Source organism: Podarcis erhardii (assembly GCF_964252035.2).
Source record: "Podarcis erhardii genome assembly, chromosome: 4".
NCBI lineage: Eukaryota > Metazoa > Chordata > Lepidosauria > Squamata > Lacertidae > Podarcis > Podarcis erhardii.
The window spans coordinates 9,998,139-10,023,508 of record NC_138508.1 but is presented as its reverse complement, the minus strand read 5'-3'; the positions used below and the strand labels follow the sequence as shown (position 1 = coordinate 10,023,508).

The 25,370-nt window shown below is 47.2% G+C and overlaps 1 protein-coding gene across 9 annotated transcripts in view; it reads right to left on the bottom strand.

Moving 5' to 3' along the window:
* The window catches only part of EMSY (EMSY transcriptional repressor, BRCA2 interacting), a 45,220-nt gene extending 21,517 nt beyond the window's left edge, over positions 1-23,703 (bottom strand). For 5 of the 9 annotated variants that reach the window (XR_014156139.1, XM_081860074.1, XM_081860078.1 and 2 more), the window contains exons 1-10: positions 23,555-23,703; positions 15,483-15,591; positions 13,648-13,747; positions 12,207-12,281; positions 9,823-10,004; positions 8,208-8,360; positions 6,455-6,714; positions 4,940-5,234; positions 2,929-3,243; positions 865-1,014 (exon numbers count right to left, since the gene is read on the bottom strand). Coding sequence is in view for 8 of the 9 variants with exons in the window: in XM_081860074.1 (XP_081716200.1) it covers positions 865-1,014; positions 2,929-3,243; positions 4,940-5,234; positions 6,455-6,714; positions 8,208-8,360; positions 9,823-10,004; positions 12,207-12,281; positions 13,648-13,747; positions 15,483-15,552 (1,600 nt within the window). In the remaining variant the exon portion in view is untranslated. Of the gene's footprint in view, positions 1-864; positions 1,015-2,928; positions 3,244-4,939; positions 5,235-6,454; positions 6,715-8,207; positions 8,361-9,822; positions 10,005-12,206; positions 12,282-13,647; positions 13,748-15,482; positions 15,592-16,984; positions 17,115-23,554 lie in introns of all 9 variants that reach the window. The other 4 variants (XM_081860076.1, XM_081860080.1, XM_081860081.1 and 1 more) reach the window with 2 other exon arrangements.
* Positions 23,704-25,370: the final 1,667 nt, after the last annotated feature.

The window sequence follows — 25,370 nt, the reverse complement described above, 5'->3', positions numbered from 1 at the left end:
GTGAGCTGAGAATCAGAGCTCAGCCATTGTATGAGCCACTGTTCAGAAAGTGGTGCCTGAGTTTCGATTCTTCTCCTCCCACCGTCGCTTTCCCCTTGTGCGTTGTGCTTTTTAGACTGCAAGCCTGTGGGGAGCGACGGCCTTGTTTTGATTGTATCCAAGCTGCTCCGGGAGCCTTTTTGGCTGAAGAGCAAGGGTACAAATGTTTTAAATGAACAGACACCAAAGGGAGGTGAACACTGCCCAAACTGTGCGCATGCACATAAGCACACACAAACCCCGGACAGGTGGCAAGCCTAGGGTCTCGGCGAGGCGGACATGGGATCGCAGCACTTCAATGTCCCTCTGTGCAAATGCCAAATCCCTGCACACAGAAAATCAGCATGTCAGGGAGAAGGCTATAACTGTGCACGTTATATGCTCACATTTATTCCGTGAGCCGCCCTGAGAGCTGCGGGTATAGGGCGCTATATAAATTCAATTAATCATCATCATCATCACCCCTTGCAAGTGGAGAGGTGTCTTGGCTGTTCCACAGGGCCGAATGCTCCTCAACACAAACACACAAGTCTTTGGAAATTGAAAACTAGCAGGTCAGGGAGAAGACTAGGTAGGAATCCTTGTTGATTTGGTAAAGTGTGGACCCCACGTCATAACAAAGAGGAAAATGGAGGCACCGTTGTTTTTTAGTACACAAACTTACTTGTATTCTCATGTAAGTAGGCTAAAAATGATTCAAATATGTCAAACAAGCTGTATTGCATGATCGTCTTCACTGCGCCCTAGGTACATCACCATTTAAGCTTATTTCTCAAGTTTAAAATGCTTTCCACCCTCTACGGAGCATAGGAAAGAATCACTCACCAGCAGGGGCTGTGACCAGTTTGGTTGTCATGATGGTCCCATTACTGCTCACCACCATAATAGGGGAATTGCTACTGCTGGGCAAAGTTGCTGTGACTGGCTTGGGGAGGATTTTGCTGGGCTGAACTTGCTGGGTGATTATTTTGACCCCTAGGAAAGAAAAGAGGCATCACGAGTGGGAGGTGGACGTAAGAAGCAAACATTTAAAAGGCCAAATAGCTAAAGAAAGACAGAAGGAATCATTCCCCGCAACACAGTGGAGCCACATCACAAGAGCACTTTTAACTCGTGCAAATTCAACAATATGTGCTTGGCTGAAACTCCATTCCAGATTAATTCTAGTCTTTTTCTTCTGCCTGCAGCTCTACCTGCCCCCTCCTTCTGCGTTCGTCTCTCCTCCTCTGTCACCCAGGAGGCCACTGCCTAGAACTGATCACCCCACTGCTGCTTCCTTGCCCCTCGGCCCTTCACTTGCCTGACCTGCCTCTTCCTCCTCTTCAGCAATGTCTAGGCAACACAATGACCATGGACATACGCAATTGACAATCTTTATAGAATTCCTTCAAATCATAACAAGTACAAAATGAAATCTTTAGTCTCAAAGTCTCTGAATGATATGAAAATATCAAATGCTGTGGCAGTGCTTATGTAATAATGTAGTCACTGCATTTTCATTGACATACATTCATTCGATATAAGATGGGTTTATGAAGCAATTCTATATCCTCCCACCGCGCTGATGAAGAAGTCTATGAAACAGTAGTCAATATCCGGAATCAATGTTCAGTGTTGGACATCGTATTTGCTGAATGCACAAAGCTTCACAGCTTGTCTTTCATCATACAAAGTTTGGTAAAGGTAAAGGTAAAGGGACCCCTGACCATTAGGTCCAGTCGTGACCGACTCTGGGGTTGCGGCGTTCATCTCGCTTTATTGGCCGAGGGAGCCGGCGTACAGCTTCCAGGTCGTGTGGCCAGCATGACTAAGCTGCTTCTGGCGAACCAGAGCAGCGCACGGAAACCAGAGCAGCGCACTTATCAACAAAGGTAAGTTTGATCAAACGACATGTCGGCGATGTTGCACTCAAGGGTTAGATATCAGCGAGGAGAAGTTTGATCAAATGAATAAATGCATGTCAAGAAAGAACTGAGCATATGAAGTTGAATGTATGTAAATACACCAAAATTTCGAGGGAGAATTTCCTGAAGAAAGAAATTAAATATCGTAGCTTAATCTAAGAAGAAATGTAACATATGGACTTGAATGTTTATAAATATATGAAAACCGAGAGAATTACTGAAGCCCGAGACTTCTTCATGGGCAAAACAGGTGACAAATGCCGGGACCCTGTCTAACTCTTGTGCGTAACATCGCCGACACGTCGTTTGATCAAACTTACCTTTGTTGATATCTACAGAAGCCTGGCTAAAGGAACTTTAAAGACTTAATCTTCCTTTTGGACACAATTTGAATGAGTTTTCTGTTTCTGGCTTCTGTAGCAGATTTTGTACATAGCTCTCTCAATTTTTGGATTACAGTGGTGCCCCGCAAGACGAATGCCTCGCAAGACGGAAAACCCGCTAGACAAAAGGGTTTTCCGTTTTGGAGGTGCTTCGCAAAACGAACTTCCTATGGGCTTGCTTCGCAAGATGAAAATGTCTTGCGAGTTCCTGCGGGTTTTTTCCCCCTCCCCCCCCTTTTCTAAGCCGCTAAGCCGCTTATCAGCTGATCCGCTAAGCCGCTAAGCTGCTTATCAGCTGATCCGCTAAAAGCCGCTAAGCCGCTAATAGCGCTAATCCGCTAATCCGCCAGTGGGCTTGCTTCGCAAGATGAAAAAACTGCAAGACGAAGAGACTCGCGTAACGGATTCTTTTCGTCTTGCGAGGCACCACTGTATTAATATGAGATTTAGAATGTAGAATGGTTTGGTAGCGTTTTGTGTGCCGCTTATGTGCTGATTACTTTATACTGGTCTACTACGAGATTTAGAAGCATAGGTTCATTTCCTCAATCCCTGACATGCCGGCAGTGAGTTAACACCCGGAGCAACCCATTGATCGGTACCTGATTCCTGCTTGATCTGGATGGTAGGCTTGATGCCTTGCGGAAGGGGAGACTGCTGGGGGTGCAGGCCTGGCTGCTGCTGCTGGGAAGGCTGTTGTTGCTGTTGCTGCTGCTGCGCAGCCACGGGGGAAGCCTGGGTTAGCTGCTGCTGCGGCTGGGCTTGCTGAAGCTGCTGCTTGGGAGACGGCTGTTGTTGTTGCTGCTGCTGCTGCTGTTGTTTAGGAAACGGTGTCAAGATCTGGGTCGGCGCCCCCACCAGGGTCTTGGGCGAAGGCAACCGGGCCGCTGCGACTTTAATGGCCGATGTGCAGACTCCTTGAAGAGAGGAGGCAGCCACACCCTGGGTTAGTCGCTTCAGGTTAAATCTTTTCAGGTTGCGTCCCGCGGCAACCCAGAAGTAACGGAATGGGTTACTTCTGGGTTTCGGCGCTCGTGCATGCGCTGACGCTCAGAATGACGTCATGCGCATGCACGGCAAATTGCGACCCGCGCAGATGTGGGTTGCGTTCTGTTCATTATGCGAACAGGGCTCTAGAACGGATACCATTCACATCCAGAGGTATCACTGTAATTATTATTATTATTATTATTATTATTGTTATTATTTATTTATACCCCGCCCATCTGGCTGGGTTTCCCCAACCACTCTGGGAAGCTCCCAACAGAATATTAAAAACATAACAGAACAACAGACATTAAAAACTTCCCTAAACAGGGCCACCTTCAGATGCCTTCTAAAAGTCAGAGAGTTGTTTATTTCCTTGACATCTGATAGGAGGGCATTCCACAGGGTGGGTGCCACTACCAAGAAGGCCCTCTGCCTGGTTTCCTGTAACCTCACTTCTCGCAATGAGGGAACCGCCAGAAGGCCCTTGGAGCTGGACCTCAGTGTCCGGGCCAAACAATGGGAGTGGAGACACTCCCTCAGGTATACTGGGCCGAGCCTTCCCAAACTGCAGCCATTGAGTTTCATTCGCGTGGCCCGCGGCATGTCTGGGGGTTTGTGGCTGAAGACGTCCCACCCGTTGCATCCAGCACCCATTTATACAGGCAACCCCCAATTTGCATGGGGATTGCATTCTAGGTCAGAGCATGTGATGGTAGAGCACGCATAAGCCAATTTTTCCCCCATTCCCGGCCACTTCCAGGTTGTAGCGATGCACATGGAGGCGGTCGCATGTCGACTAGACGTATGTACCTCTGTCGTCGCCTACAGTTGCGTTTTCACCACTTCCTCTATTTCTTACGCTGTTGTTGTTTTTAACGTATTGCAGATTAGAATATGGAAGAAACAAAAGAAGTAATAAAAATGCGACTGGAAAGAATACAGCACCTAGCATGGCACTTGACCGTTGCTGCAACAGCAGGAAGTCATGGGACATGCGCAGAGTGCAAATGCAGCAGTTTACTGCCCCAGGATTTTTGCGGCACTGAAAGTGGGGTTGCCTCTAACTGCCCCATTGCCAACAATAGTAAGTACAACTCATCATACCCAGTTTCCCCGAAAATAAGACAGTGTCTTATATTAATTTTTGCTCCCAAAGATGCGCTAGGTCTTATTTTCAGGGGATGTCTTATTTTTTCCATGAAGAAGAAGACGGTACACATTTATTGTCTAAAAAGTAAGGGGAAATGTGTGTGCGTCTTATGGAGCAAATGCAGGCTGCGCAGCTATCCCAGAAGCCAGAACAGCAAGAGGGATTGCTGCTTTCACTGCGCAGCGACCCCTCTTGCCGTTCTGGCTTCTGAGATTCAGAATATTTTTTTTCTTGTTTTCCTCCTCCAAAAACTAGGTGCGTCTTGTGGTCTGGTGCGTCTTATAGAGCGAAAAATACGGTGGGTCTTATTTTCGGGGGATGTCTTACTTTCGGGAAAAGACTGTAAGTGCAGCACACAAAGGAAGCCCGGAAGACCCTAATGAGATGTAGCACGCAGTTTTCAGCTGCACCTATCTTTTCACCCGAGGCAGTGGGTGTCGCAATCTCTTCCCTATGCAAAGCCAACATCTCACCCTGTGCAACTGTGGACATAACCACGGAGGGCGTTGAGGAGACCACAGTGGTCACAGCAACTGTGCTGGGAGCGGAGGAAAGGGTGGAGCAGCCCCCGGTGGAGGGGCTGGTAGAGGTGCTGGTGGAGCTGCTAACCAAAGAGGACTGGGAAGCGGTGATGACCACCGGCTGCTTCTGGGTGGTCGAGGCAATGACCGACGTCGGGACGAGCTTGGTGACGGCCGCATAGTTGTGAGACTTGGAGAGGATGTTGGGGACAAAGGTGGAGCTGGGAGAGGTGGTGACTATGATCACCTGGAAAAGAGAGCACACAAAAAGGTTTCAATCATCACCCCTTGTGCCGACAGCCCCTCGCTGTTGTTTTACAGGGTCTGCTCCCAAAAGGAGCATTTGTCCATTCAGAGTAAGGGTAACGCTGCCATCGCTCTCAACTGGCTTTGTGACAATAAATCGTGTAGCCCAAACTGACTGGTTATTATTGCATTCGCTATCAATATGCGATTGAATGACAACCTGCAAAACGTGGATGAGGCTTGAGGTTCACTAAAACTTACTTACCGCCTGCCATTTCTCTTGGGAGCAGCTCTTGGGTTGCACCCGCAGACGAGGCTATCTCATTTCCCTGCACAGGGGAAATTGGCGGCCTGTGACTCTGCCCTATTTATGGGACCAAACATGTGCTGGTCCACAGGCAGCATTATCTTTTGAAATGTGGTTTTACTGAAGGGAGAAGACATCAGCACATAACAGAGGAACTCAGGGAGAAAAAACGACAGACAATTAAACAGAACTGGTGTTGCAGGGTGGTGTCAATAGCAGTTTCCAGTCTGTAGACTGGGACTGGGCTGAGCCTCTACCCCTGTTTCTGGGTGAAACAGCCTCCCCACATTTGTGAGCATACTGCAATGCGAGTGGCAAACTTACTGGAGCTCCTCACACTTCTGATTGGCTGGCCCCCGCTATTCTTTCCCAGACTGGGAAAGCCAAAATGGCGACAGCAGGTAGCTCTGAAGGGTCACTTGCCAGAAATATATGCTCCTCAATTTCACAGTGGCAGGGATTGCACAGGGACTGTAGACCAGGCACCCCCAAACTTAGCCCTCCAGAAGTTTTGGGACCACAATTCCCATCATCCCTGACCACTGGTTCTGTTAGCTAGGGATGATGGGAGTTGTAGTCCCAAAACATCTGGAGGGCCAAGTTGTTGTTGTTTTATTGGAAATTTCAACACAATGGTTTTATCAAAAATACATCATCCACATTATTATTCTTTTTTCCCTCCATTCCCCCCCCCCAACAAAAAGACCCACCCTCCCACCTTACCCCCGGACTTCCCTCAGCTCCTTTCTCAACACATATTTCTAGCTGCGTGTTATAAAATTGTAAAGATCCTCAAGTTGTCTATCTACATATTACAATAAACAGTTTCTTAGAGGGCCGAGTTTGGGGGTGCCTGCTTATAAGCTAAGGAAACCTCTCGTTCTCAGCCGCGCATACCAAAAAGCCCTACCCACCTTCTGGGTTGTGGTGTTGGTCGTCTGTGTCGACGGCTTCGTGAAGGTGATCTTCACAGGGGACATGTGGGGCGGCAAGGAGTTGGCTATGCTCTGCATGATGCTGCTCATCTTGGGGCTGCCGCTGACAGGCACCGTGATGGTCTTGGTGACTGGCGTGGCGGCCTTGGGGACCTCCTTCAGGAGGACTGGGGAGGAGCTGGAGGAGTTGGTGCGGCGCCGTTTGCGGGGCTTCTCGTCGTCATCTGAGCAGCTCACGCCTGCCAACGAGAGAGACGCCTCAGTCTGGTAGCACTGATGCACTCAGAGCACTGCTCAAACCTCCCCAGCCCAAGCTGGCCTACATGCCAAGACACAACCTGTTCTGGAAGAAGTTCAAAGAATATCTCCAAAAACATTGTAAAATGTTTGAATGTTAAAATGATGTTGGGTATAAAGATAATATGGCATCAGTGACATAGTAAAAAGAAATATGCAAAAAAGTTTTAAGAAAAAAGGGCATGACCAGAGTAAAATTATGTCGAAGCTAAATAAATGAAATAAGGGAGAAAGGAAAACCGAAGACATAATAGGTTGAAATGTATAATACTAAATAAGACTGGAAAGAGGGTAAGGAATTGCCAAATTTGATTGTGTAAAGGGGAACGCAGAAAAGGAGATGTCAGGAAGTCAGGAAAGAGGGTTATGAAGATGGTTAGTAAAAAACTAGATTTTTATGTTTTTTCTGTTTGTTTTTTCTGTTATGCCTTTTATTGTTGAATACTTGTTTTATTATGCAAAATTTTAATAAATATTTTATATATATAAAAAAGACACAACCTGTTGACCACTGACCTCATCAACTGCTACTCTCTAGCGGGGAGGTGAGCTCTTAATATGTCACTATATTTGTATTTCCAGTTCGATTTGGTAAATCTCCCCTGGAAAAGCTACTGTTTGATGCAACCGGTCTGGGAAAATTAAGGAGTAGACGCCTACAATTGTTTCATCGGAACTGAGAGAAAATGGCAGCTGCCAGCAGCGAAAAGTCTTTTGGATGGATTCGGCAGAAATACCAGCGTGTGAGGAGATGTTGCACGGACAGAGGGGTATCATAATTAAATCCACACAGAAACATATCATTCTACTTCAGCTCGCTTGTGGAAACAACTCAGAGACAGCGAAAGAAGGAAAACGACAGAAAGAATTAAAGGAACAATTAGAAATGACTATTAAAAGCAGCAGAGATATGAGATGATCAGAGTCCCCCCCGAACTCGAAGCATGGGAAGCCCTAGCAAAAAAAATTTATTATTCGACAGAATATTAGGATTATTTGAAATGTATATGTATAATTTGGAATATTTAATGTGATTTGATTGTTAAAATGGAAAACTCAATTTTTTTTTATTTTTTATTTTAAACCTGCTACTCTCTAGGTGGTCATTTGGAGACACCCACACACCCCCAAGCTCCGGGGGCCTGGACTTTGCTGCACCACTGACCAGGAGACTGACCAATGCTTACCGACCAGCATCTCTGAATCTACCCATTTACAGAGCTCAAACTGCTGGCTGTTTCAAACACCTTATTACATCCATCCATTCATTTTTGCCAAGCCCAAAGGGCAGCTATCAAGGTTTGCAGGACATTGTGAGCAGTGGTGGGGAAGGCCTGGTGTATGGCGTTCAAAATCAAAGACCCGTCAGGCCATGCTCGAGACCTTGGCTGCCTCCTGGAGGAGGCTGGCCCTCCTTTTCCTTGGTGTCACTTACTCTTGACGTAAACGGCGCTCCCACTTGGCAAGACGACGACGTTGGAAGCCGGGCTGGCGGGCCTGGGGGATTTCACGGTCGCGACGCTGCCGCTTGGGACTGGAGTGGACGTCGGGGTTGAGGTGGTGCTTGTGTAGGAATAGCAAACCACCACTGAAGAGAGTGAGAGAGAAGAATAGGATGGTGCATAAACCGAAGCGTTTTCATCTGTCTACTTCATTCATCTCCAGCCTACACTCCAAGGGGCGAGAGGTGGAATACACAGTCTGCCTCCACAATAACCCTGTGAGGTATGTTAGGCTGAGAGGCAGTGACTGGCTCAAGGATACTGCCACCTGTCAGGCGTCTTCTGGAGCAAGCACACAATAAAGGGCCTGAGATGATGATTGCAGGGTCCAGGTTGGATCATATGGGGAGAGGCAGTCCTGAGCCGTTTACATACAGGTCAAAACTACCACTTCAAATTGGGCCCGGAAACTAATTGGCAGCCAGCGCAGTTGGGTCAAGGCTGGGGCCTTCTATACAAGTGGTAAGAGGGGCCCTGATATAGGTGTCAAAGGTTTAAGGATCAAGAGTCCAGCTCCCATCAGCCCCACAGAAGGCAGTGATGGTTACGATGGCTTTAAAGGAGGATTAGACAAAATAACAACAACAATAATAATAATAATAATAATAATAATAATAATAATAATTTATTATTTATACCCCGCCCATCTGGCTGGGTTTCCCCAGCCACTCTGGGCAGCTTCCAACTGAATATTAAAAACAATACAGCATCAAACATTAAAAACGTTCCTAAACAGGGCCGCCTTTGGTTGTCTTTTAAAAGTAAAATAGGTGTTTATTGCCATCTGCTGGGAGGGCGTTCCACAGGGCAGGTGCCACTACCAAGAAGGCCCTCTGCCTGGTTCCCTGTAACCTCACTTCTCGCAGCGAGGGAACCGCCAGAAGGCCCTCGGAGCTGGACCTCAGTGTCCGGGCTGGATGATGGGGGTGGAGACGCTCCTTCAGGTATACAGGACTGAGGCCGTTTAGGGCTTTCAAGGTCAGCACCAACACTTTGAATTGTGCTCGGAAACATACTGGGAGCCAATGAAGACCGGTGTTATATGGTCTCGGGGGCCACTCCCAGTCACCAGTCTAGCTGCCGCATTCTGGATTAGTTGCAGTTTCCGAGTCACCTTCAAAGGTAGCCCCACAGAGAGCGTGTTGCAGTAGTCCAAGCGAGAGATAACTAGAGCATGCACCAATCTGGCAAGACAAATTTCTGGAGGAGAGGGCTATTGATGGCTGCTGGACATGAGGGCTCTGTCCTGCCTCCACAACTGGAGGCAGCAATGCTTCTGAATGCCCGGTTGCTGGAAACTTGTGGATTTCCCACAGGCATTTGTGAGAGCAGGAAGCCGAACGAGATAGGCCATTAGCTTGATCCAGAAGGCTTCTCTTATGTTCTCAGATGCCATCATCAGGGTTGCTGGGACCTGTATCCCAGCAACAGATTGAGGAAAAGAGGTTCCGCATCCCCGGGTGAAGGCCTAAGCCCGGTGTCCCTTTCGAAGCATTAAGAGCATCCTTCTCCCATTCCCAATATCTGAAAGAGAGGAAGGCCACCTACCCTCACCCTCTTTGCTTCCTGTCTCTGCTGGGGAAGGGAGAGCTGCGTTGTGCTGGAGCGCCGCGTTGGCAACAGCGTTTGCCGTGACGGTGAAAGCGGTTTGGGGAACCAGCCGGGGCATCAGAGGGACGAGGCGGCGGCCTTCAATCGACCACTCAGAAGAGCTGTTGGGCCCAGACATACTAAGGAGAAACACGCAGGTCTGTAAACTGTCGGTTCCAAGTCCTTCTCCCATTCCTAAATACAGTGGTGCCTCGCAAGATGAAAAGAATCCGTTCCGCGAGTCTCTTCGTCTAGCGGTTTTTTCGTCTTGCGAAGCAAGCCCATTGACGGCTTAGCGGATTAGCGCTATTAGCGGCTTAGCAGCTTTTAGCGGCTTATCGGATAAGCAGATTAGCGGCTTAGTGGCTTAGAAAAAAGGGGGGGAAGGGAAAAAAAAGTCGGAAAAACTCGCAAGACATTTTCGTCTTGTGAAGCAAGCCCATAGGAAATTTGTTTTGCGAAGCACTTCCAAAACGGAAAACCCTTTCATCTAGCGGGTTTTTCGTCTTGCGAGGCATTTGTCTTGCGGGGCACCACTGTAGGTCTTTCAAACCGGAAAATCTCTCTCCAGACAGGTATCGCGAACCTCCCCGAATCCACCGCCAGGTGGGGTGGACTGTAAATTGACCCAGCTACTGGATAGAGCACACAACTTTGTTGACAGTCCCAGATCCTAGAACCTTCCGCTCAAAATGGATCTCCATTAGCAAGGCTTCCGACCGAAACCTTGGTGAGAGGTCAAAGTCTAATTTACTGGGTGAAAGAGACCAATGGGCTTATTCAGAATATGGTCATTTCATGGGATGGGAAGGATCCATAGCTCAGCTGGAGGGCACCTGTTTGCATGTGGGAGGTCCCTCGCTTTTCCGGTTAAAAGGATCAGGTCACAGGTGCTGAGCACTTTTTTTTATTTTTGAGATACAGTGGTGCCTCGCAAGACAAAATTAATTCGTTCCGCAAGTTTTTTCTTCTTGCAAGTTTTTCGTCTTGCAAAGCACGGTTTCCCATAGGAATGTATTGAAAATCAATCAATGCGTTCCTATGGAGACCGTCCGGGGACAGAGGGGAAGGCGTGCACCTTCCCCTCTGTCCCCGGACCTGTTTAAAGCAAGGGGCGGCGGGGAGAAGATCGCTTCTCCCCGTTGCCTGCCCCGCAATCTCCGGGGACAGAGGGGAAGGCGCGCGCCTTCCCCTCTGTCCCCGGACCTGGTAAAAGCAAGGGGTGGCGGGGAGAAGATTGCTTCCCCTCTGTCCCTGGAGACTGCGGGGCTGGCAATGGGGAGAAGCGATCTTCTCCCCACCGCCCCTTGCTTCAAAAGAGGTCCGGGGACAGCGGGGAAGATGCGCTGCGCTTCCCCGCTATCCCCGGAGCTTGCGGGGCAAGCTTCGTTTTGCGAAGCAAGCCCATAGGGAGATGCGTCTTGCGAAGCGGCTAAGAAAACGAAAAACTCCTTCGTCTAGCGAGTTTTTCGTCTTCCGAGGCGTTCGTCTTGCGGGGCACCACTGTATTCCGAGAGGGAATTGATCAAGTCCAAATGTCCTGGGTCCTAGTCCAAGTACTTCAGCGAATACACCATAGTTTAAAAGTGTACTGTTTAGCAGATTGCAAGCGTCAATTACCACGGGGCAAAATACACTGAAAAGAGACATCTAGAGATGTCCCTTTTTATTACTGAATTGGGAGTAGGTTTGAAAGAACCAGAAGCAGTGTTCTTGCAGAAAAACTGGCCCACTGGAGTTAACCAGAGGTAGAGCCAAGCAAGGGTAATGCTAATGACAGTTCTCAATCATTTCACCTCTAAAAAAAGTGACCGCCCATCACTCAAACCTCATTCTGGAAGGACATAGCTATATGTATTTAGCTTATGTTCTCACCCCTCCTAAAACCTGCTCCCGAGGTTCAGTTGGCTTTTACCAGGGGCTGAGCCTTTAGTGTGGCAAGTGCTGGGTATGCGAAACTCCTTGCCACTAGAGGTTCAGCAGGAACCATCCTTGCTCATTTTCAGACTCCTTCTAAAAACTGTGTTATTCAGATGGGCCTTTCAAACCTAAGATTCCTCATCAATCAGCTCTCACAGGTGTGCCTGCCTTTTTTTTTTTATTGTAATACTGTTACATCTTGTGATATTTTATATGAAAACGTGGCTTATAAAAACAAATAAAGCAAATAGGCAGTGTTATTTTTGTGATATTACCCGTTCATGCATGACTGCAGGTTTAACTTTTGAAAACCAAAAGTGTTATTCTATTTGTTCATTTCAGGCATTTGTATATCACTTAATTGTTTGCATTTCTTAATTTTAAAAAAACTTAAAGGGATTATAATATGCCCCCCTCCTTACTTGTGAGCAATCGTCGTCAATCGCTCATCATTGACGGCCCTTCGAACTTCAGCTCGATGCCTTTCTGTTGAAATGCTGTTGAAAGACACCAAAGTGTTAGACACAGAGGTACAGGCCAGAAGGCTTTGAAGGCCTTAAAAATCAAAGTGAAATGGATAGCTGTCAAAAGCAATGCTATAATGGGGCTTAATTAGCCCTGCCAGCAGAGACTGGTTCAACTGTCCAGACTTCAATGCGATATATATCGTCTCCCAATGCCCTTCTGTTTCGTCAGACAAACAAGCTTGTCTCTGCACAAAAAATAATGAGCGGAACAAACCTAACATTCAATAGCCCAGGGCACTTTGTGGCCAACTTGGAAGTCATCCTTCTTCAGCAAAAGAGCTTCCCTGAGATTGCTCAACTGGAGTTCTGAAAATACATTTGAGTCTACACATTTTGTGGACCTTTATCGAGACCGAGTTTTTATTCCCCATCTAGTCTTCTTGAGTACCATGTGGTCCCTTTCTCCTCAAATGGACTTCTGCAAGTTTCCATCGCCATCAACAACCAGCCATTGCCTTTGGGACGCATCAACAGCCAGACAGTGGATAGTATCCAACGTAGTGCAAAATACCACATTCCGTCAATGTAACGATTTCTGCTTGCACCCCCAAATCTGTTCTGGGGTTTCCGCCAACCCTCTGGAGCAGATCTGGAAAGGGCACATGGTGCACATGGGGAAAGGAGGGCGAGAAATTATCGCTGCAGAAGCATAAATCCTTGCAGACAGAACCACTGGATACTGCTGACTGCGTTTGGGAAATAAATAGACACCATGGTTTGCCAAGGATTCACCATCCTTAACGGACACTGTCTTCCTTTATATTGTAACTGATGGTCATTTTTAATTATCTCAAGGTCAGCAACAAAGACGGTACCCACTGGGAGCAGACAGCTGCATTTAACATCTTCTAAAAAGCATTTTGCCATGAATTGGCTTTGTGCTGCACTGGCTGCTGTTTTTGTTTTTTCCTGTGGTGTGTTATTTTATGATGTTATTTTAATTGACCATTGTGCAAGCCACACTATATATTACTTAAAGGGGAGGTTCTAAATTTAATAAAGAGAAGCTTTCATACGGCATACGGCAAGTCAGGCACTGTATCAATAAATAGGAAAGAAAAGAATAGCAGGGCCTTTTTGGTGATGGCGCTTGTTCTGCGGAATTCTCTGCTACCTTCTATTGAAAATAACAGCAATCCAGTGCAAACTAAGCTATTCTGCCAGTCCGTTGGCTGTTAGATATGTGTGTTTATTTTTTGGTGCTGTTCGTTGCAGCTTTTAAACTTGCATGAATTAATGGGTTTCAAGCATTTAAGGTTTGTAGTACTTTGTTGTATTGCAAGCCACTCCTTGTGGGGTTGAATGGGCAGAGCACAAATCAGAATGTTCCATCTACCTAAGCACTTTGGAGAGTTCTCCAAGGATGTCTTTCTTTTCCTTTGTGAGATCCCCCTGAGCACGCAAGGCACTGATGACACCGGCATATGCCTCCAATTCTATAAAAGAAAGGAGAAAGATTAAAAGTGAAACAATACATGGGAGGGGGGAAGAGAGATCAATAAAAAGATCACAGAATCATAGAGTTGTAAGGGACCTCAAAAGCCCTCTAGTCTAGATCATAAAATAATTGGCCACCACTAAATTAGACCGGAATTTGACGATAATTGAGATTAAGGAAAATATAAACCCTCTGGTGAATTGTTAGACTATTTTTAAATGAGTGGAAATAAGATGGTAAATAAGATGATAATTTGCTTGAAAAAATCATTCAACGATGTAAGTGGGAGCAGGAGACGTGAGGAAGTCCAAAGAAGTTATGAGATTTTGTTATGACATAACTAATGTTGTCTATTATCTGTGCATTTCTTTTATAAAAAAACCTTAATAAATATTTATAAAAAACAAAAAAACAAAAGCCCTCTAGTCTAACCATGTGCGGAAAAATCTGCCTCTGCAACATGGCCCTCAAGGTATTACCAGCCTATGATTCCCATTGCCTCTAACCACTGGTCATGCTGGTCGGGGATGAAGGAGTCCCCCAACATCTGCAGGGCCATAGGTTCACTACCCGTGATCTCTGGCATCCCTGATCAGTGGCTGTCCAGTTTATGACTGGAAACCTTTAATGAAGGGAAAATACAGTAGTGGGAAAAAATTTCACCACATGCTTGCTGTCACTAACACAACATAATAACCAAAAAGGGGACAACCCTCAAAGCTTTGCTGATTAGCTTAGTGTCAGCTAGCACAGGGAAAAGTCCCTGATGAGTAACGATACAGAGACTTACTACTAACATCGATTAAGATGAAACACATTTTTGGGGGTCCTCTAGCATTACCCTAGAAGGTTCCCTCATTCATACAGCAACAGCCAAGGCAACATTTTTCCACCTTCGCCGCATCATGCAGTTGGTCCCTTACCTTTCCCGCCCCGACTTGGCCACAGTGATCCATGCGACGGTCACCTCCAGGCTTGACTACTGTAATTCGCTCTATGCGGGGCTGCCCTTGAAGCTCCAGCGGGTGCAGAATACTGCAGCAAGGCTCCTCACAGGGTCTCTGCCTTGGGAGCATATTCACCCAGTGCTTTTCCAGCTGCACTGGCTCCCGGTGGAGTACAGGGTCAGATTTAAGGTGCTGGTTTTGATCTTTAAAGCCCTTCACGGCTTAGGACCCTTGTACCTACAGGACCGCCTCTCCTGGTATGCCCCACAGAGGACATTAAGGTCCATAAATAGCAACACCCTAGAGGTCCAGAGCCCTAAGGAAGTCAGATAAGCCTCAACCAGAGCTAGGGCCTTCTCAACACTGGCTCCGGCCTGGTGGAATTCTCTGTCTCATGAAACCAAGGCCCCGTGGGATCTGATTTCTTTCCGCAGGGCCTGTAAGACAGAGTTGTTCCATCTGGCCTTTGGCTTAGAATCAGTTTGATTCCCTCTCCCTCTTTCTTTTTCCTTTCTCCTCCTGTGAAGAGGCTGCATCCTAAAGCTTTAATGTTGTATTTTAATCTTTTTTAAATTGTATTTTAATCAACTTGTTTTTATTATTGATTGTTAGCCACCCTGACCCCGGTCTTGGCTGGGGGGGGGCAGGGTATAAATAAATTATCATTATTATTATTCCTACAGTCCATCTTGGTGACCCAGATCTCATTCAGACATGTGTAGCCAGTGTCAGGTCAGTGTAAAGAAGACTACCCGTCCCCCCCAACAAGGAACCCCATAGGCATACCGAGTTTGCGAAGGATCCTTTTGCATTCATCCCTGCTGAGATCCAGCAGGGTCGGCCACACCACAGGCATTGTTCCCCTGTTGGTTAGCTCCCACGGAGCTCAGCCTCCCTGCAAATGGACACAAATCAAAGGAAGAGAAAAGCAGGCTGATGTTGCAGGCTTCCAAACGCTAACCCACCAAAGCAATACCAGGCGCCTGTGCCACTTGGAGGGGGGACCAAAGTTTGAAGAATTTAACAGTGGTTAACAAAGTCCCTGGTGCACAAAGGTAAAGAGTCTCTCTGCCTCGCTTTCCCCAAGGGCATGTTGAGACCAGAAGGAAGTGGGCTGCAGAAATCTGGCCTGTGTAGACTCTCTGGGACTGTGGAACCACCTCAAAAGGGGTATGTTCCATAAAAACTTGAGTTAGAGAACACAGGAAGTTGGCCTTATACTGGGACAGACCATTGGTCCGCCTAGCTCAGTTACCAATATATAGACAACTGTGGCCAGATTCTCTCTCTATCCAGGAATGGGCACAGACGTAAAGTAAGTCACTTTCATTATCCTCCAAACTGCAGATAGGAAGACAGAGGCAAAGATGCAGAGAGAAAGAGACAGAGTGAAACTGGCTTGACTAAGGCCGCCATGTGAATTCATGATAGAGGCAAGATCTGAACTGGGACTTCATCATTCATGGCTCAGTCTATGAGCCTCTATGCTACACCAGGTCACAAGCCAGGAAGGGGACTGGGGCACATGAGAGGAGGAAGAGGAAATCAAGTCAAAAGCTCAGGGCACAAATGGCTGCTACACCCACAAACCGAAATTGTGACCCGTCCTTTGTACAGTGGACGCTTGGGTTGCGAACGTGATCCATGCGGGATGCACGTTTGCAACCCGCAACATTCGCAACCCACGGCTGTGCACATGCGGGTTGCGATTTGGCACTTCTGTGCATGTGCAAAGCACGATTTAGCGCTTCTGCGCATACGCGACCGCCAAAACCCAGAAGTAACCCATTCCGATACTTCCGGGTTTCAGCAGTCCGCAACCCGAAAAAACGCAGCCTGAAGCAGCTGTAACCCGAGGTACAGTACTGAGATTTCTCTGTTTGTGCAGTTTAAATGCTGTGCCTTCAACCTATGTTTATTTTCCCAAGGCTGCTAGCAGAGCAGTAAAAACAAGAAGCGTACTGTTTAAAATAAATGAATATGAAGCATTAAAAATTAATGCAGCAAATTAAACAAACTAAACCAAAATAATGGATTTACCTAGAGCAGGAGGGTGGGATCGTTTGTCTCTTTACTTTAGAGCTTTTCATTGGGTTGGTTATATTATATATTAGATTAGATTGTAAAGCCGGAATGGCAAATCAGTGGGCCTCAAACTTCCATCAGCCCCAGATCAGGAGGTGCTGGTGATGGCAGTTGCAGTCCTGCTTTGTTGTGCAGGGTCACGTGACCCTAATTTTCTTTCCTTTAATTCCCACACAGACACTTCATGTAGAAAATATATATACCATTGCTTCTTGTTCATGTACCATCATCGTGCTTATTTCTGCTCAATCGGAGGCGGGAGGTCAGAAGGGTCAGATTGGAGCAGGAACAGCAGGGTGCATTCATTTACCAGAAGTGAAAAACTGGGCTGCTCTGAAACACCAAAAGACTCAATTCTAAACCAATTAAGAAATCAAATCCCCAAACAATCAATTATTTACAGCCAACAATGTTACGCAAATAAAATACTAGTGCAAATGAGATGCAGGAGATTTAACAGCCCTTGCCTGCCTTTTATCTCAAAGCTCAGGGGGGTGGAGGGGGGAGAAAACTAGGGAGTTATAATATTTCTTAAGAGGAAATTAAAGGCATATATAACACGGAGAAAGAAAATGGAGGTGATGAGACTATTGCTGGTTTTGAAATGGTGTTCCAATGGTGCTTTAGGTTGGGTCAACCTAAAAGACCTGTTTTACATGGCACCAGACTCCCAAAGTGTTGTGGAAGCAAAGAGACCCATCTCATGTCCACTCATCTTTCATGGACCCCAGAGACAGCAAAAGAAAAAGAAAAAAAGCCCTCACAAAACTAGCCACTGGAGTACAGGAAGGAAATGCCAGCAACAGGACCGATGCTGAATGGTAAGAGCTGGAAAGGTCATCTAAGGCCATCTAGCCCAAAGCCCTGGCTCACGGCAGAAGTCTGCAACTGCGGCATCCCTGGCAGATTGTCATCAACCTTCTGTCTGATTCAAAACCACAAGTGAAAAAGAGCCCATCGCCTCCTGAAGATGACCGTTCCACAGCTGAATAGTTCATACCATTAGCAGGTTCCCCCTAATGCTTAGCCAAAATCAGATTCCCTGCTATCTTCCACCCATTTGGTCGGGTCTGGAGCAACAAGTTTGCTCCACCATCTGGTCCTCCAGGTAAGACCTCTTGACCAGATCTCCCCTTAAACCTTTGTTCTCCAGATGAAAACCATGCCCAGCTCTTTCAACCGCTCCCCCTAGGACTTTGGCTTCCAGATACTGCAGCATCCTAGTCTCCCCCTCTGGACACACTCCCTCCTAACACGACTCTGTCTGCAGGACACACGAGGACATCAGGCCTGTTGCCCTACAAAACTCTGAGGAAAGCCAGTGCCAAGTGTCTCATGGCAGGGAAGGATTTGTTCATTAATTTTATTAAGACAGCAGGCTTGAGGCAGCACACGAGATATAAAAATAGAATGCATCAATAGAGGCGAAATACAATACAAAAGAAACACAGCTGAAAATCGGGCATTGGGGCGCAAGCCTGGGCACTGTGTTATGGAGGTCCTGGACTGCCCAGATGGCAGGGCATCCCTCTCGGACTCGCTGATGTGGTCCAAAGGAAAGGAAAGCCATTCGTTAGGCACCAGCTTGGCAGCCGGGGTTGCCAGAAGGAGGAGTACAAGTACCACCCAACCATCCTAGGGAATCCACTCCCGATTTGTGTAGGGTTTTGACTCCTTAGCCCTTTCTTCTCCCGAAGATATCCCGCAAGACAGAAGAGGTTTAGAATCAGAGCTTTCCTTCCTTCTCCAAGATGGGCTCCCTCCCAGGAAGACAACCCCCCAACTGCCCCTCACTTTCCTCTACAGCAGGGGTTGTCAACCTGGTCCCTACTGCCCACTAGTGAGCGTTTCATGATTCTAGGTGGGCGGTAGGGGGTTCTACGGCACAAGCTGAATCCTCCTTCCATCGAGCACTGGTGGGCGGAAAGGGAATTGAATTTTATTATTTCGGTCACAGACCAGTTCCAGCCCACATACAATATCAAGGAAGTCATAAAACACGATAGGGGTACATTTGAATTTGCAATTAGGTATAACAGGGACACTACAGATATAGCAAGAGTTAAAAAATATATAAATTAAAACTTAGTCACTAACATATAACCTAAAATTATCATTTAAGGCCTTAATCATTATGATAGCGCAGCTTGTTCCCTAAGTTTTATGGCAATCGCACAGAATTTGGCTACCCTTAACGTGATCTCAGGATCCTTGTCCTCTACCAGGGATTTTAGACATTGAAGTTCGGATTCATTTGGAGATTTTTGCATAGCAGGGGCAATAAATAACAAGCGTATATCCCTGTAGAAACGATAGCGTAACAAGGCATGAGAGGCAGTTTCTACCTCCATTAAGCCGCAGGGGCAGATTCGTTCTGCATATGGTTTACCCTCGAATCTGCCCTGGAGTAAGGCAGATGGCAGCACGTTGAATCTAGCAAGGGTAAATAACCGTCTGTATTTAGGTATTTGTAACTTTGACAAATAATTTGCTGGGGTAAGCAAAAAAGACAAGCCCCATCTGCCCCTCACTTCCCTCTACAGAAGGGGTTGTCAACCTGGTCCCTACTGCCCACTAATGGGCAATTCAGGATTCTAGGTGGGCGGTAGGGGATTCTATGGCACAAGCTGAATCCTACTTCCATCGAGCACTGGTGGGCAGAAAGGGAATTTTACCGTCAAGAAAGATGCATTAGTGGGTGGTAAATATAAAAAAGTTGACTACCCCTGCTCTACAGCACATGCAGAAAATGCCTTTTTGATAACTGGACCCACTACTAGCCTCGCCCGCTTGATCCGCCAGAGCCTGTCTCCACATGCAGGGGAAGTCCCCAACATACCGAGGGTTTGACACCCATCAGCTACCCTCACCTGGTTTAGCTGGGAAATCTATTTCCCATGGTGTGGCCGATGTCACATGCTAACAGCTTCGGTCCTGTATACCTGAAGGAGCGTCTCCACCCCCATCATCCAGCCCGGACACTGAGGTGCAGCTCTGAGGGCCTTCTCAGTAGTGGCGCCTGCCCTGTGGAATGCCCTCCCAGCAGATGTCAAGGCAATAAACACCTATTTTACTTTTAAAAGACAACTGAAGGCGGCCCTGTTTAGGGAAGTTTTTAATGTCTGATGCTGTGCTGTTTTTAATATTCAGTTGGTGGGGAAACCCAGCCAGATGGGTGGGGTATAAATGAATTATTATTATTATTATTATTATTATTATTATTATTATTATTATTCTAAGGGCCACAGGTGGAGGCTGAGTGCAGGGTGGGGACCAAAGGTGGACAAGGCACCCCTGAGAAGCACAACATGTCCCCCACCAGAGATACTCCCCCTCCCCTAAAACCCCATACACCCTACCTTTTGATACTAACATAATACAATCACAGTCCTCATTAAGCCACTGCAAACCTGGCTGGGGCCCTCCTCCACAAAGTAATGAATTAATGGTTAGTTCGGCCTTAATAGCCCCCCTGGAGCTATCTAAACAGCATATCCACACCCACACACTGGCAGCAAGGCCCTTGGGTCACGGATAAACGTTCTGGACTTGGCAGCGCAAAAACAGTTACCCACCAGGAAAGCAGGTGACACCAAACTGGTTTGTCAACTGATCTAACGATTTTGATTTTAAAACAGATCAGCTACATCTTAACTAGTTGAGCAATTAAACTTGAATACATATGCCTGCTATCAAAACCTTCTTTATGACACGTGGAAAGAAGAGATGACTTAATGAACAAGATGCTACTTGTGCAGAGAAGAAAAGGTCAGCTTTCGTATTTGCCGTTTCTTCTTCCCATTTTTTTTAAAAGTAATAAACCAGAGCCACAGCGAGTGTCAAAAATTACCGTATTTTCCCATGTATAAGACACCCCCATGTATAAGACTGCAATTTAGGGACTCCAATTTAAGAAAATAGGGGGGAGATTGCCCCCGTGTATAAGACGACCCACAGTTTTTCACATAATTTTTAAGTAAAAAAACCTGGTCTTGTACATGGAAAAGGACGGTAATTGTGTTTCCTTAATTCCAAGCCTCACAGATTCAAGTTTGCCCTCTCTGTATACCAATTAGTTAACTAACAGTGCAATTCTGTGCATATGAAACATTAAGCCCATCTGAGTTAAACGGGACTTACTCTCTGGTAAGTGACGTCAGGATTGCAGCCTAATTAATGCTTTTAATTGAAGGATCTCAGAAGAGTTTGCCACTCCTCCCCACCCCAAATTTATACATGTTCTGTTCTGGACAGAACCAGAAAACAAAGCAAAAAAAACTTTGAGGAGAAGAGGAAGAGGAACACACAAACTGTACATGCAGGACAGGAAATGTGCCATCTGATTGATATTGCTGAACTACAACTTCCATCAGGCCCTGCCTGGAAGGTCAAGGGTCAGGAAAGATGGAAGCTGCAGGCCAATAACATCTGGAGGACCACAAGTTTTCCATCCCTGGCCTGGTGGGTCCATCATGCTACGTAGGAACTGGCTGCTGGAGCATTAAAACTTCATGGCCATAAAAACTGACGCCCAAGATGGAAAATGAATCACTGAATTTGTGCGTGCACGCTGCTGATTCGTGCAGAACCAGATCCTATTTTACTTAAGAGTCAAATCAACCAAGAGCAACACAACTTCCTCACAAGTAGGCAAACTCAAGGCTGCAGGCTTGGTGAGGAAAAGGGTTCAAAATGGGCTGCCACATTGAGAATGAATCTGTCAAAGCGGGAAAAAGGGGCACATTTCATTCGACAGCAGACTAACTACCCACTACTATTTGCAATGGTGGACAATGAGGATTAAGGGGAGAAGGAAAGGAGCCAACAAAAGCAGATCCCAGAGAAGACAGGCTGGAAAAGGGGGCAGGGAGGAGGGGGTGCCACAGAGGAATATCCGGTGGGAAAGAAAGAAATGGGTCCACTTGGCAAGAACCCCTTGGAGAAAAGGGAAGAGAATCAGAGGCAGAAACAGAAAAAGCAGCTAAGCAAATCAATCAAACGGCAGGCAAGAAGGAGGGAGATGGGACACAGAAACGCTCTTTCTTTCCTGCCCTTAAAAACAAGATAAAAACCACAGAGATGAATTGGGGAAGAGGGAGGCAGGCATGCAAAGTAGCACCTACCAAGGAGTGCTAAACAAGGGGGGGCAGTTATTTCCTTATTGCACCCCACACAAAGGTGTGTGTGAGTATAGATATATATGGGAAGGGAAAGGGCTGGGGAAAAGGAATGCATGTAAAGATCTTCAGATGGGGCTGAAGAGGAGAAAGGCAGGGAGAAATGTAACAGACACATCCAAACTACTCCCCCCGCCCCGCTTTTTTTTTTATGGGGAAGGGAGACACATGGGGAAGGAGGAGAAATAAACCCAAATAAAGGAAGAGGAAAAGGAAGCTGGGAGGAAGAGAGAGCAAAGGTAGCCGGAGCCCAAACACATAAATGAGAACCAGGCACCAACCAATCAGCGGTGGAATCCAATGAGAGGCTACGCCAAATAACAATATACACAAATATTACATGATATGGAAAAGAAGGCGATTTGGGTAGGGAGAGACTTCGAGAGGTAGAGAATATCAGTCAAATCGAACAGCTGGAAACGGAGAAAGGAGGAGGGCAGATAGGAAAAATTACAGTTCTCCGTCTTTTTTTGACTCTCTCCCGAAAGCAGAGGGTGGGAGGCAAGAATGAGGAAATTACAGATAACCCACATATATTCTCTTCTGTGCCCCATTAGCACACCCACACCCCCAAAAATTCAAGGGGGAGGGGAAAGGAAATAAAATAATAACGCAGCCAATCAATGGGGAAGGGTGTAGTAGATAGAAGAGATGGAAAGGAAAGAGGGGTGATGGTGATTGTATCCCTATTTTCTCTTCTTCCCAAATATTGGGGGGGGGGGGAGGGGTTGAAGAGAGGCAGGTGAAAAAGGAGCGATCCTATATAATTGAGGGTAATGAACTCCTTCGATGTAGGAAGGGAGCTCCATCCACCAGGAAACAGCGGAAGATGTAGATGCAAAGAGGTGGAAGGAAGGAAGGAAGGAAGGAAGGAAGGAAGGAAGGAAGGAAGCCATTATTTCTCCCACACACACACAAAAAGAGAGAGACGAGGGAAACCTGATCATAAATATAAGCATCAATTCTGTGAATTGGCTGTATTTCCACTGTTATTCCACTGCTCAATACTACTTATAATGTCATATTTTTATAAATTGTTTTCTGGTCCTTGACCGTATTAAAGATATTTGATTTGATTTGAGGGAAGGAGGGGGATGAAGAGAGGCTTGCAGAGGAGCCGCCACAACCAGTCCTGGAACTGAGGCAAATCAGCTCCCATTCAAACTGGGGGTGGAATGGAAGGAGGGAGGCGATCCTTTATTTCACACACAAGAAGGGAGAGCAAATCTCCCAGAGATAACAGGGAGCTGCCTATTATCCCCCTGGGGTTGGAGGGAAGGGAAAGGGCGACGAATAATAATAATAATAATTTTGTCTCCCACCACCCCGCCAGAAAAAAAGAAGAAGAGATGCTGTCAGCGAAAAATAGCTTTTCTCCTAAGTTTACGCCAATAAGACTCAGAAACGTGAGGAGAGGCAAGCAGGGAAGGAGAGACCCGAGGAACTCCCTGCGACAGGCCTGCCCTTCCCCCCTTTCAAAGGAGGAGGAGGAAGAGGAGGGTCTTGCTCTTCCTCCTCTTCTTCCTCGCTCTCTTCCCTCCCGCCCCCCCTCAATTCCCACCTCCTCCTCTTCCTCCTCCTCCCCGGGAGACCCACCTGCCGCTCCTCCCCCGGGGAAACCATGGGTCCTCCCGCGCCGCCCGAGCTCGGCGGGCACCTTCGGCGTCTGAGGCGGCGGGTTTGTTTGGCGTCGGCGCCAGCTGAAGGGAGCCAAGATGGCGGGCAGAAAAGGGCGCCGCGCGCAGGCGCGGCACGCACGCGCAGAAGGGAGGGGTGGGGGAAAAGGAGGCCGGCGCCCCCGAGGCATTCTGGGGGGTGTAGTTTTCTCGAGCCTTTGCTTCGAACGCCGGCGGGTTGGAATCCATGAAGCGCTTCCGGCTCCCGAGCGCAGCGCTTTCGGCTGAGGGCGGCCGAAGAGGAGGGGGGGGGTTGGGAAATCATAGAGTCGTGGAGCTGGAAGGGGACCCCCAGGGGCATCTAGTCCAGCCCCCTCCACCTCCTACCAATGCAGGGGTCTCGGCTAAGATCATCCGTGGCAGGAGGGCCGTCCAACCTCTGCTTTGGAACCCTCCAAGGAAGGAGGATCCAACACCATCACCACCGCCTCCAGTGGCGGGCTGTTCCACAGTCGAACGCGGTGCCGGATGTACGAATAAGCTAAACAAGCTATAGTTCAGGCTCCCACTCTCTTGCCCCCCCCCAAAAAAATAAAGATTAAAAACAGTGGATGTACATTTCCAAAATATAAGATAAAAAACAAATAAAATAAAAGCTACATGCAGCAACAGAGTTTTGTGTTGTGCCATCACCTCCTGGCAAATAGAAGGGGAAGAAATGGAGGCAGGGAGAGATTTTACTTTCTTGGGCTCCATAATCACTGCAGATGGTGTCAGCAGTCGCGAAATTAAAAGACGCCTGCTTCTTGGGAGAAAAGCAATGACAAACCTAGACAGCATCTTAAAAAGCAGAGACATCACCTTGCCAACAAAGGTCCGTATAGTAAAAGCTATGGTTTTCCCAGGAGTGATGTATGGAAGTGAGAGCTGGACCATAAAGAAGGCTGATAGCCGAAGAATTGATGCTTTTGAATTATGGTGCTGGAGGAGACTCTTGAGAGTCCCATGGACTGCAAGAAGATCAAACCTCTCCATTCTGAAGGAAATCAGCCCTGAGTGCTCACTGGAAGGACAGATCCTGAAGCTGAGGCTCCAATACTTTGGCCACCTCATGAGAAGAGAAGACTCCCTGGAAAAGTCGTTTAGTCATGTTGGAGTGCAGCGTGCTGTTGTTGTTTAATCGTTAAGTCGTGTCTGACTCTTCGTGACCCCCTGGGCCAGAGCACGCCAGGCACTCCTGTCTTCCACTGCCTCCCGCACTTTAGTCAAACTCATGCTGGTAGCTACGAGAACACTGTCCAACCATCTCGTCCTCTCTTGTCCCTTTCTCCTTGTGCCCTCCATCTTTCCCAGCATCAGGGTCTTTTCCAGGGAGTCTTCTCTTCTCATGAGGTGGCCAAAGTACTGGAGCCTCAGCTTCAGGATCTGTCCTTCCGGGGAACACTGAAGGCTGAACCTTGTCCTGCCAGGGAATTCGTTTGCCCGCGTCCCCAGTGCCGAAGAGAGAGCAAAAAGCACCAGGAAAGTTTCTTTGGAGAAAAGAGTTTATTGCAATCTGCGCAGAGTGACAACCAGCAGGATAGCTCCTGCAAACTGGCTGTGTCGCAAGACACTTCAGCAGACCTTCTTATACTTTTCTGAACACTCTCCCCCCTCCCATACCTTCTCAAAAACTTCCCCAATCAGCTGGCAAATGTTCAACTTATTCCCTTATATGGTACATCTATATTGCTTGCTTAACACATTTTTAATGCTTGCTAAACATTCCTTATACGTGCCTTTCTGCTAGCTAAGCA